The sequence below is a fragment of the Quercus robur genome, chromosome 11 (assembly GCF_932294415.1).
Source record: "Quercus robur chromosome 11, dhQueRobu3.1, whole genome shotgun sequence".
Taxonomy (NCBI): Eukaryota; Viridiplantae; Streptophyta; class Magnoliopsida; order Fagales; family Fagaceae; genus Quercus; species Quercus robur.
In genome coordinates this window covers 48551515-48565440 of record NC_065544.1, presented here as the reverse complement: position 1 = coordinate 48565440, position 13926 = coordinate 48551515, and the positions used below count along the sequence as shown (strand labels likewise).

The window sequence follows — 13926 nt, the reverse complement described above, 5'->3', positions numbered from 1 at the left end:
TAACAAAACCGGCTGTGGATGCTCTAAGATATCTTTTCTAAGATTTGTAGTTTTTATGCCAGCATTTGACTTTTTAGCACAAAAAATACTAGTACTCTTATAATACTTATTATAAGTTACTAGACATATCACATGCGCTTTGTACGTGTAATAATACTATTATTTATTTATTTATTTATTTATTTGGTTTGGTGTTTTTTAATTTAATGAGATAGAGATAGTGTCATAAGTTTTAGGCTGAATGAGGAAGATAAAGAAAAAAGCTTAAAATTTAGGAACAATAAATTACTCTTTTGACTAGTTTTTGTTTTTTAATTTAAAATTATTTGACTAAAAGATAGAGGTATTTTAGAGAGTTTAAGAATTTATGTGAAGGTATTTTAGTACGAAAAATGTTGAAACTCAAACAGAGAATCCTTTTATTAATAGTATATGAAAGCTCAAATGGTGTAAAACATTATTTCTTGTTTAGACCCCCAATTTTAAAACAACGGCTAGATTGCTTTTACCCTAATTAACTAAGTGTGGAATAAATGTAAGTGTAACGCAATAAGGCCGGAACTACTCTAAAGCATATGCATATACAATAGGCGATAAGTATAAAGCATAGAGAGTAAGGGAAGAGAGATGTAAACACAAGATAGCACCGAGACATGTTATCGAAGAGGAAACCAAAGAACTTGACAAAAAACCTCTCCGCGGCCTTTCAAGCCTAAATGATCCACAAGTGAGTAAGTTGGAATACAAGGATACCAAAAAAGACCTTCTAAGCCTAATCTACCCAAAGTACTTGAGCTCTCCAAGCTTCAGCTACCAATGGACTTCTCGGAGTTTTGTCTTCACTAATTATCCGGATCCAACAATACCGCCCTATTGCATTTGTCAAGCCTCACCGGCATATTTTGGCAAATTCTCAATGCTTCCCATTCCCCAAAACACTCTTTACACTCTGAATAAGTACGGGTTGTGTTTGGGTACAAATCTCCTCTTAAGGTATAACAATGGGAGAGGGGAGGAGAAGAGACTACAAGAATTTCTCTCTTTTTGTGGATGAGTAGCTCTTTCTAAAATTGTGGGTGTTGTAGAAACCTCTTTAGGGTTTTCGTCTTAATAGTCTCCTTACAATTTTGTGTGTAATGAGGGTATATATAGTATGGGCAAAGGGTATAAGAGTCACACTTAAAGTTCTAGCTGTCAATGTATCTCGTGGGTCATCTCGTGACATGGCCAACTTACGAGATGAGTCACGAAACACACTGACTCTTCAACTTCTGGCATGTGCTCCTCATATGACCTTCAATTGTGGTGATCAAATTTTTACCACTTAAGACTAAACCCATTACAATTAAATCCCCAAAAAAATACAAGGAAATAAATTAATGCAATTACAACACTTTTTGTCATGGAATAAAGTCAACATAAATGTTATGTGAAAAACCATAACTTAGCAGTATAGATAGATAACATTTGGAGAAATAATTTCAAATATATTACATCTCATTAGAAAGGAAAAATGAAATGCAAATTATTAAAATTAAGATAATTAAGTCTCCAATAGTTGAATAAAGGATATAGATTTCAATTCCCGTCTACACGAAAAACTAATTAGTGTATTGGCCTAATGATAAAGAGAAGGAAAAAAAGAAGAGAGAAGACTAAGAGAGAGAGAGAGAGAGAGAGAGAGAGAGAGAGAGAATAGAGAAGATATATTTTTTTAAAAGAGAGAGAAAAATAAAAAAATAATTGTTTTTTTTTTCCTTTGTTGCTACAGTAGACTACCAAAGATGGTAATTTACTATAGCAAGGTTGGTAAATTTTTTACCTATGACACCACTGATGTAGCATGTATTTTGTTGTTTGTGGTGCTAAAAATAAGGCATCGGTCATATTTTTCATATGTTCTCCTTGTATTCTCTTATGTGACGACCTCTAAAATAAGCCTTATATATGTCTAGGGTTATGAGAAAAGAAACTCTATACAAACATATACGCATGGGCCGAAAATCAGATTTGAAAATTTGAATTCCCGTAACCTCGATAGATAGTATCTGTCGAGCCTCATTAAATCTCGATAGATAGCTATCTGTCGAGCTCTTTGTCCGCAGGTGTCGAGCTATCTGTCCAGCTTTAGTGAACAGTTTTTCTTCACTTGTTTCTTGGTCCAATCTTCATAACTTTAATACTAGACTTGAATAACATGTTTCTTGAAATATTAAACACATCCTAGATCTACCCAAATACAAATAAAGTGCGTTTTGTCAGAGGATTAGCCAATTACATAAAATAGTGGCATATGTTCCTAACAAGTGAATCACATATATCCTAACAATTTACAATAATTAAAATTAAATTATTTGATAATATATTTGTAGTTATAGTGAAATTTTAAATTTCTTAAAATTTGGGTAACATTTGAGTTTTATCCAAAATAAAATATCTTTACAATTAATGAGCCACTTGATAATTAGGTAATAGAGTTTCATTTAGAGTAAACTATTTTAATAACTAATGAAAGTATAGCTACCGACTACCACGCACCACTGCTAAGAGTTAGGATTCAAATCTCTAGGAGGGACTTTCACACATATATATACCTAAATTAATCTAAAGTAGAATTTCTATCCTGTATTTTTTTTTTTTTAAAAATGTAGCTACTTGGCGCTTTAACCCAAATTTATTATATAGTATATGAAAATTAGAACTAAGATTTGGTTGTGTAAGTTTGCAAATAAGTTCATAATATAACAAATTATTATTTGCTATTGCTAATATAAAGTCCATTTCATAATAAAAATTACATTTATTTATTTTTATTTATAAATTAAATATAAGGTTAGTGAATCTAATTTTGATAACTTTATAAAGCAAATTTTTTCTATATAATTAACATAATTTCAACTATAATTAGTAATTAATAATTAGCATAGGTTTATTAAAAGGTGAAAAGTTTTAGTTTTGGTGTTTACCATATATGGAGAGATCAAGTTAATCAAATAATTCATTAACAAACTCGAGCTCAAGTTAATCAAGTTAACCATTCATAGTTTAAGTCGGAGGCTACTGTGAATTGGGATTTGGGAGTTGGGTTCACTATTTTACTAAGTTGAGGTTCATTGTAGAGCACGCTTTCATGATACATAGTGAATTGTCTTTGCCTAATAATCTCTCTTTGCTAAAATTTAATATTAAAATGAGAATGTTGTCCTATCAAAAAAAAAAAAGAGAATGTTGTAGCATTTTAATGTTAAATGATTAATTTAATATTAAAATGAGTGAGGGAATATTATTTGAATTTTTTTTTCCTGTATTTGCACCCACAGTAATCTTAAATTTTTTTCCTCAAAGGAACAAGACCTAGATTTTTTAGCAATTAATTTCTTTACTTCAATAATGATTCTAGGATGCATAATTTTTCAAATTTCTCTTTTGTGATGCAGGGCAACAAATGTGATAGGGGCTAAAATATCATTCTAGCTTAACAAAACTTTAAAATCCATAAATATGACAATCTATACGGAAAAGAAAAACTACTGTAATGAGGTAAAATCTAGCACTCCTCTCATTGCCATAGAAGGCATAGCAAGTTCTACAATCCTTGAGGTTAAAGTACAATTATTTCAGAGCAGCCAGAGCTGTCCAAATTATAAACACTAAAATGTTTGAAAAGAAATTAAACTCCGAAATGGTTATCAACTCAACTCAATGCTTGCCTAAAACATCAATTATGATTTATGAGCAATCAGAGAAATGGAAAAGATAAATAATAATTTGATACCACTCGCAACAGAAAATTTTCAAACTTTTATCTTACACATGCAATGGCTATGATCGCATGTCATAAAATTTAAAATTGCAAACACTTATCACAATAGTTTAAGGGCCTCATTTTTTCACCACACCACCACTTTAAAATTCTCTTATTTCACATCCCTAACTTTTTTCTGAAAGTCATCCAATTAATCTTTGTTGCAGCGGAAGGATAAGCGGAGTAAACAAAAATAGGTTTCTGGTAGATTTGAAGCTGAAGCCAGTAACCATCAGCAGGAAGTGAAATTGAAACAATACCAATTCAACTAGAATATTTGTTGGTCAAGGATGGCCAGTTGAAAAGTATTTATTATTTAGATAAAAAGTTTAGGGTGTTTTTTTAAATAAAAAAGAAAAAGAAAAAGAAAAAACTAGTCCATAGTCTCATTACCCTTTAGGTTTAATAATGCAAGGGTCACTAGACAGACTACACAAAGTATACATGTTGAGCATCTTTGCTCGGTACATGGTCCACTGTCGAAGGGCAACATATGAGAATGAAACAAGGCAGCATATGCACAGTGCCTAAGCAGTGTTTATGCCATATAGCAGGGCTAAGCTAATTCATGGTTCTTGAGTGAAGAAAGAGAGAAACAGGATTGATGAAAGTTATCAAATTTAATAAAACCACAGTACAACTGTCTTTATCCAAATTGTTAAAGACTTATGAGTTATGAGTGAAATTTGTGACGATATTCCTAGTTCAATAAGAACTGCTGCAATTAACAGCACAAGGACATACTGACCTAGCTTCACTGTAAGCTATATACACATCCAAAGTTCTGTGAGATAAACACAATGTAGAGAAATATGAGAATTCCACATTAAATGAAGAATTTTTTTTCTCCTCCAAAAATTCATTGATTTTTTAATTCATCAGAATACCTGAACAAAAGAGTGCAATCATAGCAAAGCCAACAAAGAACAGGAAATCAGCATCTAAAACAAACACACCACATTGCAAACAAACCACCAAACAAAATAGTACAACACAGAGTAGCATCACCTAACAAACAATTCTTTACACCATTACACATAGGCATCAAAGTATCTATTTAATGAGTCCATGCAATCAAATCCTTCAAATTTTATAACTAACACAAACTCGTACAAGTTGAGAGCAATTTGTTGATTTTTTATGAGTTGAAGAAGAGTATAAACCTTTGCTCCGTGAATGATTTTACCTGCCAAAAAATAAAACAAAGGAGAATGAAGAGGGAGAAAACCAACTAAATTGATTAAGCCCAAAACATCAAAATCAAATTAAAATGAAATATGCTATAGACATGAACTCATCATTTAGAAATAAACTTAGTTAACCAATATGTGTATGCTATGGAAATGAGAAGAAAAGGTAGGACTTATAAATAAATAAAAAATTAGAAAGGCCTCAAAATAAGGGGGGGAAAAGAAAGAAGAAATTGTTAAGAAAATCTCATTGCTTAACTTATTAATGATAGTGGCAAATATTAAGAGTCCACAACAAGATGAAGTGGAAAATAATTTGTTTGTAATATAATGGGCAAATAGTAGTGGGTTCAAATCCTATTATATAAGTATGTAACTTGAGGGAAAAAGAATAAATAAGCCCTTCATTCTAATCCAAAGAAGAATTAGTGAATTAGCCTATTAGGGAAAAATTTGCTAAATATTATTTGGGAAAATTGAAATAATTGGACAGTGAGAGATTTGAAAGAAAAGAAGCGCTATAAAATATTTCAAAAATGCAAGTGCAAGAATTCGTTGTTATACCTTGTTAGCTAATAATGCTTATCATTACCGCCTTGAAATACAAGGACACCGACATGTTTGAATTTGTCAGAAAGCATATCTTCGAATGGCTGTGGCATGCATTTGATCTCCAATTCCTGGAGGTTTGTGATGAATCTCAGTCCATCTGGAATCGTCTTCAACCTACTGCAATTTTCAATTTTCAAATGATGGAGATTGGGCATGGCTCCTTCCTCCACCTGCCACTCCTCTAGGTTTTTTAATTCAGAAACTACAAGAAATTGAAGTAAAGGAAATCCTCGTTCAGAACAGACCATATTCTTCCCTGCAAAAGCGTTATTAAAAAGACAGAGGACTTTTAAGTTGGGCAATTTCTCTAACATTGTCATCGGGTCTTCTTCAAGTAGAGACCCATTTAAGGTCAACTTGGCAAGTTTTGGAGAGAATTGGGAAGCTTCTGGAAGCTTCTTTATTGAGAAATATAGATTTAGCTTATATACACGAGGACAACTTGATATTAGTATTTGTATTGCATCATTGGCCCATTCATTATTATCAGTCTGCACCTGCATGCCAAGGACCTGAAGACGGCTGAATTTGAAACTTGTGGACATTTGGATGGTTTTGAGCTCAACATTCACCAATGTCAGCAAACAACAAAGATCAGCTAGTTCCAATTTCTCATTTACCCTATACTCTTTGGGTAGATAAAGATGCCTTAACTGTACCATCTTCTTAAACACATTTGGAACTTTCACAGGGAAATTGTATTCCCAACATCGCACATCTACCGTCTGCAACAACTTCAAATTTCCTAGAGATGAGGGCAAGCTACGTATATTGCTATTTTTCAGAGAGAAGAATTTCAAGAGGTTGAGACATCCAATGTCTTCAGGTAAGTCTCCAGAATAGGTGGAACAATTCTCTAGATTTAAGACACTAAGCAATTTGAAGTTCTTGAACATAGATGTAACACTGTCTAAAACATGAGGTTGAAAGCATAAAAGAGACCTAAGGAAGTGATAGTTCTTGGATAACATCAAGGGAAGCAATGGATCGAGATCATGTTGCTTCCAAATAATAGCAAGTCTTCGAATTTTTTCATGATGCATTTCACTTGCTTCCATGGAATGAATATTCATGATTTGGAGAAAATTTTCATTTTGGGCTTTTGATACGCAAAAGTCTCGCATAAGATCATGGATTCGACAAGTTTTGATCCTTCCAAGTGAGCCAATTTTTCCCACCTGTACCATACTCCTCTGTACTAGTTCCCTGAAATATCGCTCTCCCACATCCTCCATTGTATCCTCTCTTCCTTCTTCGTGCTGACTTTGCGATATAAAACCTTCTCCCATCCACATCCGAATCAATTCCTTTGTTGGTATCTCAAAATCTTCTGGAAAATGACCTAGATATAGAAAGCATAATTTCAAGTGACCAGGCAAATCATTATAACTTAAAGCCAAGCATGTGGTGATTCGTAGGTCTTGCACATAGAGGAATGATTTAACATTTTTAAGCACATCCTCCCATTCTTCTTCAGTCTGCTTAACAGCTAAAAGGCCTCCTAATGTCGTGATAGCAAGGGGTAAACCCCCACAATATTCAACCATTTCCCTCCCTAAATTGATCATCCTAAACTTTATTTCAGAGTCTGCAAAGCAAACAAACAAAACTATATTATTCCTTCTTGAAAAATGACTACGAAGACAATAACAATTAAAACATCAACTATATTTTTAGACTTCAAAATGCTTACAAATGACCAAAATATTAACAGAACCATTGATGGTACATTCATTTGGCGAAATGATATAACGACAAAAGAAAAGTAAAAGGCATTGTAATTTGTGATTTTTACGGTAAGGTGCCCTTGCTCCATGCATATGTAATATACTAAGATATAGTTTCGAGCAGGGATGAAACCTGCTCTGTCTTATTATTTGTGTTGAACTTTTATATATTTTTGTATCTTCAAATCACTTTTAACCATATCAAATCAAATTGATATAAAAAGTAATAACATTTATTTCTAAATTTTGGAATAAATTTCTACATTCACATGCACCAATCTGTACATATACTCATGCGCGCAGGCCGCACATATTGATATTTGTCTTTTCCTATTTAACAAATAAAAATTCATAAAAAAATTTATCATATACAAGTTGTTATTGATTTTTTTCTTCTAATATCTTTTTATTAATTAATCAGTGTTTAATATGGAGTTGAGGACATATTAATAGTCATTTTTCACACTAAATATTCATCTACTCCTCTTCAATTAATTAAAAAAAAATTCAAATCAATTAAAAAATGACTAATAATAATAGACTGGAGTAGATTAGATATTAGTTGTACCTTGTCTCCAAGATATTGCCATCTTCTCAAACAAAACCCGACTCTTTTCAAGATTTAAAAGCGGCAGTCTATGCATGAAACCTTTGGGATCTATATGCGAAATCACATCCATATTACGGGAGGTCAACAATATTTTGCTATTAGCATCCTTCCAACGAAAGGCATCACATATAACGTTCCAACTCTCAACACTCCATATATCATCTAGGACAACCAAACACTTTCGCTCCCTTTGAACTTGACAAAGTTTATCAGCGAGCTCTGCATCTGTCAATGGTGGAATTTCATCCCTTTCCTCTCTTGATAGAGACTGAAGGCTCAATAGAATTTGTTCCCAAACATGTCTTCTTTGAAAGTGCTGTGAGATGTACACCCAAGCGGTGCAGTCAAAGTGTTGCTTGACTTTTGGGTGATTATAAACCATCCTGGCGAGAGTGGTCTTTCCCAGACCACCCATACCACATATGGAAGCAACTCTATTGCCTTCCTCTTCTTTCAGCAAAAACTCTACCAATTCTTTTACATTATCTTCAAGCCCAACAACTTCATGTTCAGGATGAGAATAAGTTTCCCTTTGACTCTCTTCCAAAAAATTCGGCCCACCTACTCTTATTATTGATCTTCTTATCCCACAGTTTTGCAAAATGCATTTCAAACTATAAATTTTTGCTGTGATATTTGAAATTAATGACCCAGCCTTGTGGACTGAAATTCCTTCATACAAGATGCAACCACACCTCTTGAGGATTTTTTGTATGAGTCCTCCCCTCTCGGAAGAAGCTTTGAAGATATACATCCCAATGATATCATCGACATCATAAACAAGATCTCTTATTTTAGCAACACACAGTCTTACACTCTCTGATTCATCTTGCCTCACATCTGCATCTTTTAAAAAGCCTTGCATCAGATTGAGCTCAATTTGTAGCCGCTCAACTTGGTTACCCAGCCCGGACAATAATTTTTGTTCTTGTACGAGTAAGTCACCTATCCTTGTCACGACACCCGAAACAACAGCCTCAGCCATTTCGCTTCACCGAAAAGAAGATGAATTGGAGCTTTGGAGGATAATCTGTGAAAACTTTGCTAGAATTGGCACTCTCTGTATGTATGATTTCAGTCAACCCTGCCCTTAGGTCGCAAGATATTCACCTAACATCACGGCAAGTGGGTGTACCATCTGAAGATGAGCGAATGCCCGCACTTTAAGAAAGCATCAAGTTGGATTAAACTAGAATTTAAAAAAATTAAGAGAGAGAGAGTGAGAGAAAAAGTTCGTTGAAGGCATGAACTAGAAGCATCTGTTTGGTGGAGGAAGACTGGTAGATGAGAAAGAGGAAAGAGGAAAGTGGAAAAAGAAGATGAGCAGAGAGAGAGAGAGACAGAGGTGAGAGATGAGGGATTAGGTACAGGCTGAAAATGAAAGTCAGACAAGGATGAGAAAAAGCATAAAGAAAAAAAAAATTGAAAATCAGATAAGGATGAGAAAAAGCATAAAGAAAAAAAAAAGAAAAAAAAGTAAAGAAAGGTTTTTTTAAAACTTTTTTTTTTGTTTGTTTAAAAAACAATTTAAATCCCTCCCTTTTTTTTAACAAATCCAACTTGATGCTTTTTTAAAGTGCGTGCATTCGCTCGCCTTTAGATGGCAGTAGTACACCCACTTGCCGTGATGCTAGGCGAATATGTCGCGACAAAAGGACAAGTTTAGTGATATTAAAGATAATGCTAAATATACCAATTTTTTTATTACAAATTATTGGTTTAGTGAGTAATTATTAATGAATAAAAAAATAATATTAATAGTAAATTTAGTTGAAAATTAATAAGAGGTTATCTATATTAACATTTTATAAAAATATTATAAAATAATTTGTGGTTGTAATATTGCTCCTAATATTAATATGCCACACAAAATGAGTATTTTTTGCTCAATATTGTATAAATTGAAATTTATTTGTGACGTGGAAAGAAATTGTGGCAATATAATTACCGAAATTAGGGGAGAGAAATACCATTGCCGAAATTTAGAAGCCCACAAGGAGAGAGAATTAGTGGAGGAAGGAGAGAAAGTTTGGTAAAAAACTGGTTGTGAATATTTTTTGCCAGAATAGATCCTCTTCAATTGGATGAGTTAAGTTAGGTATCAACCGTTGCCTACGCTAAGCTTTATTCTTTGTAATGAAAGCTAATAATATTTATTCCACATGTTAATAGTAGCTATAGTCTCTTTTCTAAGATTTGTAGCTTTTATGCCACAATTTGACTTTTTTGCACAAAAAATACTAATATTCTTATAATACTTATTATAAGTTATTAGACTCATACTTTACACGTATAATAATGTTATTTTTTATTTATTTGTTTTTTTGGTTTTGTGTTTTTTAATTTAATGAGATAGAGATAGTGTCATAAATTTTAGGCAGGAAGATAAAGAAAAAAGCTTAAAATTTAGTAACAGTAAATTACTCTTTTAACCAATTTGTGTTTTTTAATTTAAAATTATTTGACTAAAAGATAGAGGTATTTTAGAGAGTTTAAAACTTGTGTGAAGGTATTTTAATAAGAAAAATGTTGAAACCCAAACAAGGAATCCTTTTATTAATAGTATATGAAAGCTCAAATATTGTAAAACATTATTTCTTGTTTAGACCCCCAATTTTAAAACAACGGCTAGATTGCGTTTACCCTAATTGACTAAGTGCGGAACCACTAGTTAGTAAGTAGGGATACAAGGATACTAAAAAAAAACCCTCTAAGCCTAATCTATCCAAAGTAGTTAAGCCCTCTAAGCTCCAGCTACCAATGAATTTCTTAGAGTTTTGTTTTCATTAGTTATCCAGATCCAACAATACCGCTCGATTGCATCTGTCAAGCCTCACCGGCATATTTTGGTAAATTCTCAATGCTTCCCAAGCTCCAAAAGACTCTTTACACTCTGAATATGTATGGGTTGTGTTTGGGTATGTGAGAGTGCTTTTTTCCTTAGCACACAGGCCCAAGGATCCTGGGCCAAATAGTTGTATTTTGGTGGACTGGACTTGGTTCACCGCAGCTAAATAGGGGCTGATTACGAACCAAGTTGTGCGCAAGTCACATAAATCTTCTCAAGACAAAAATGCGATTCCTCCTAAGCAATAAAATACCATTATAAGTGTTTTAGTATCTGTGAGAGTGCCTTTTTCGTGACATTCAGGCCCAAGGATCCCGGGCCTAAATGAAAAGGAAGGATTTGGTGAACCGGGCCTTAACTCACCGCAGCTAACGAGCTGTTTAAGAATCAAGTGGGATGCAGAGGATGCTCCTGACAATACAAAAAAAAAAAATGACAAGCGAGGATATCGAAGAGTGCCAAAGATTAACAAGGTAAATTCAAAAGGAAAGAAACAGGATTAGCAAAGCGATAAGAAATTAATGCTGAGGGGATCTTGGGAAATATGAAGCATGTTTCATTAATATATTATCTGTTGGATTACAGAAAGCTCACTAGGACGTGATACAAGGTTCAATCAAGCTCAAAAATTACAGTCTTGAATGGCTATTTCAGCCTTCAAAACTTGCAAAGTTTGATTCTCGTTGAATCCGAGTATGTGCAATAATGGCTTTTACAGGATACCGGGAAGCAATATTTGTTTTTCCCTTAGTATTTTCCCTTCTGCACAGATTTTCTGATAGTTTTTTCTAGAGAATTTCTTCTTTCTGGTGTTTCTCTCTTTTTCGCTGTCCTTTCTTCACAACCCATCCCCTCCTTTTATAATGGAGTTTTTTGGTCTTCCTGGGGAACCGTTGGTTCCTCTGTTTTGCTCTTTTGCAAACAGAGCATGTCCTGTTCCCATCGTCTCGGCAAGTCCCTTTTCCGTTTTTTCTCATTCTTTCCTTCTTTCAGCTCTGATTCTTTTGAAAGTTCCTGGTTGGCCATCTTCTTTGGGATGTGCTGAGGTATGCCCTTCTCGGCATCCCCATTTCTGGCGTCTTCCACTTTTCCCTTTTCTTTCCTATTTGGGCGGAATCCTGTTCTGCCATTTTGAAAGTCGTTTGTTATCATTCTTCTTCCCTGTCCTGGTTCCTTGAGGCCTTTTCTGTCTGTGCCATGAGAGGTCGCTCGCGCTCTTTTTGCTTTTGTTTCTTGTTTTCTTCTTCTGTCTTTTTCTATCGAGCTGTCCCAGTCTTCCTTTTTCTTTGTGCCTGAAGGGATCCGCGCCTATTGATGGTTCCTGAGGATCCTTGCTTCTTATCCTTTGCCGTGGTCCTCTTTTTTTTTGGATGCTTCTTTTTCTGGGCTTCAGGATCCTCTGGGCCTTTCTTTTATTCCCTCATGGGTCTCCTGTATCTACTACTTTGGGCTTAGCTTGAATTTTCCTTTTGGGCTTGACTTTTTTTTTTTTTTTTTTTGGGCTTATTTCACTATGATCCTTTTCAGACCTCAACAGTATCATAAAATGACCCTTTACTCTTACAAAATAAGTAAAATAGATGTTCATAATATTCACAATGAGAAAGAGATTGAAATAGAATATTTAAGACTTATCTTTTATCGTATAAACATTTTAAAGAATTCCTTCACTTGGTACCCCGGGCGTACTGTCGTGGGATCCCGGGAAGTACTGTCGTGGGATCCCGGGGCGTATTAGGCTTGTAAGAACCCAGAATCTCTGGTTCTCTGCACTATACAATCTTTCTCCATGCTTGTTATGCAATGGAGTTTTGTTCTTTCCTTTTACCTCTATAGGTCCTACACAAGAACAACTATACAAGGCACATATCTTCAAATAATTGTTAGTTTCTTAGATTAGGATATATATATATATATATTAATACATATACATATATGTAAATGAATTTTATGAGAATGATTCAGCCACGAGGATCCTGGCCCCAATTCTCACAGACTTAGTGCTTTTGCACAAAACTTGTGGGATTTGAATCTCAAGTCTGAGTGGCTTTACTTGGGCAAAAGACTCAGCTTTACAAGCAAGAATATATGTATTGAGCAACAAGAAGCAGTAAAGGAAGATAATATAATAAAGAAATATGCAAAGTAATTATTAGAAATTCTCAAATCAATATGAGATATTTCATTATTTTTCTTAATTGTGGATTACAAATGTGCTCACTAAGACGTGATACAAGGTTCAAATAAGCTCAAAAATTACAGACTTTGATGGCTATTCAAGCCTCTAAGACTTGCAAAGTTTGAATCCTTTTGAATCCAAATATGTGCTATGGTGGCTGTTTCTGGGATACCGGGAGACAAATATGTGCTATAGTGGCTGTTTCTGGGATACCGGGAGACGTTCCTCTGTTTTTCTTAAATTTTACAGAGTTCTCATGGCTCTGTTATGATATTCTTCCTACTGAAAATCTTCCCCCCTTTCAACATGGGTTTTCTCTTCCTTTTATAGCGTGTTTTCTAGGGTTCTGAGGTACTAGTGATTTCTCTCTTTTGCCCCTCAGAGCTCGTGTTGTGTCATTTTCTTAGGGGCTGGTCTCTTCCCTTTTTTCTCATGGTTTTCATCTTTTAATACTGTTTCTCTAAAAATCACTTGCTGACTTTCCATTCCGGGACGTCCTTGGGAACCTAGCCTTCAATCTCTCTTCCTTCAAGATTTCTCACTTTTCAGACTCAGCTGCGGTTGTATTTCCTTGCTGTCATTATTCCCAAATAGTTGGAATCTTTTACTGCTGGATTGAAAGTTCTCTTCCAGTTGCTTCTACGTATGATTTTCTCATTCTTGGTTCCTTGTGGTACAGCTCCTTTGTTCATGAATGTTTGCTTTATACTTTCTGATTCTTTGCTGCACCACTGGGTACTTGAGAAGGACATCTCTGTTCTTCATTTCTTGTATTTCGTGGTACCTCTCTTGAGCTGTCTCAATCCCACAGTAACTGTGCTGCATTACCTGAGGATCCCGGGCCTCTGGCAGCCTCTGGGTATCCCGGCCCAGTTCTTTCACTAGATTTTGCTGGACTTTTTGATAACCTTTTTGCTGGAAATCTAAACATAAATTGGGCCTTAATGTTGATTCT

At 34.4% G+C, this 13926-nt stretch overlaps 1 protein-coding gene across 2 annotated transcripts in view; it reads right to left on the bottom strand.

Annotated features, from left to right (window-relative positions):
- Positions 1–9303, bottom strand: part of LOC126706327 (putative disease resistance protein At1g50180) — a 43216-nt gene extending 33913 nt beyond the window's left edge. Inside the window, exons 1-3 of one of the 2 annotated variants that reach the window (XM_050405737.1) lie at positions 7903–9303; positions 5560–7195; positions 4748–4991 (exon numbers count right to left, since the gene is read on the bottom strand). In XM_050405737.1, coding sequence (XP_050261694.1) covers positions 5568–7195; positions 7903–8929 — 2655 coding nt within the window. In that variant the 5' untranslated portion in view covers positions 8930–9303 and the 3' untranslated portion in view covers positions 4748–4991; positions 5560–5567. Of the gene's footprint in view, positions 1–4747; positions 4992–5559; positions 7196–7902 lie in introns of those variants that run through there. The other variant, XM_050405739.1, reaches the window with a different exon arrangement.
- Positions 9304–13926: the final 4623 nt, after the last annotated feature.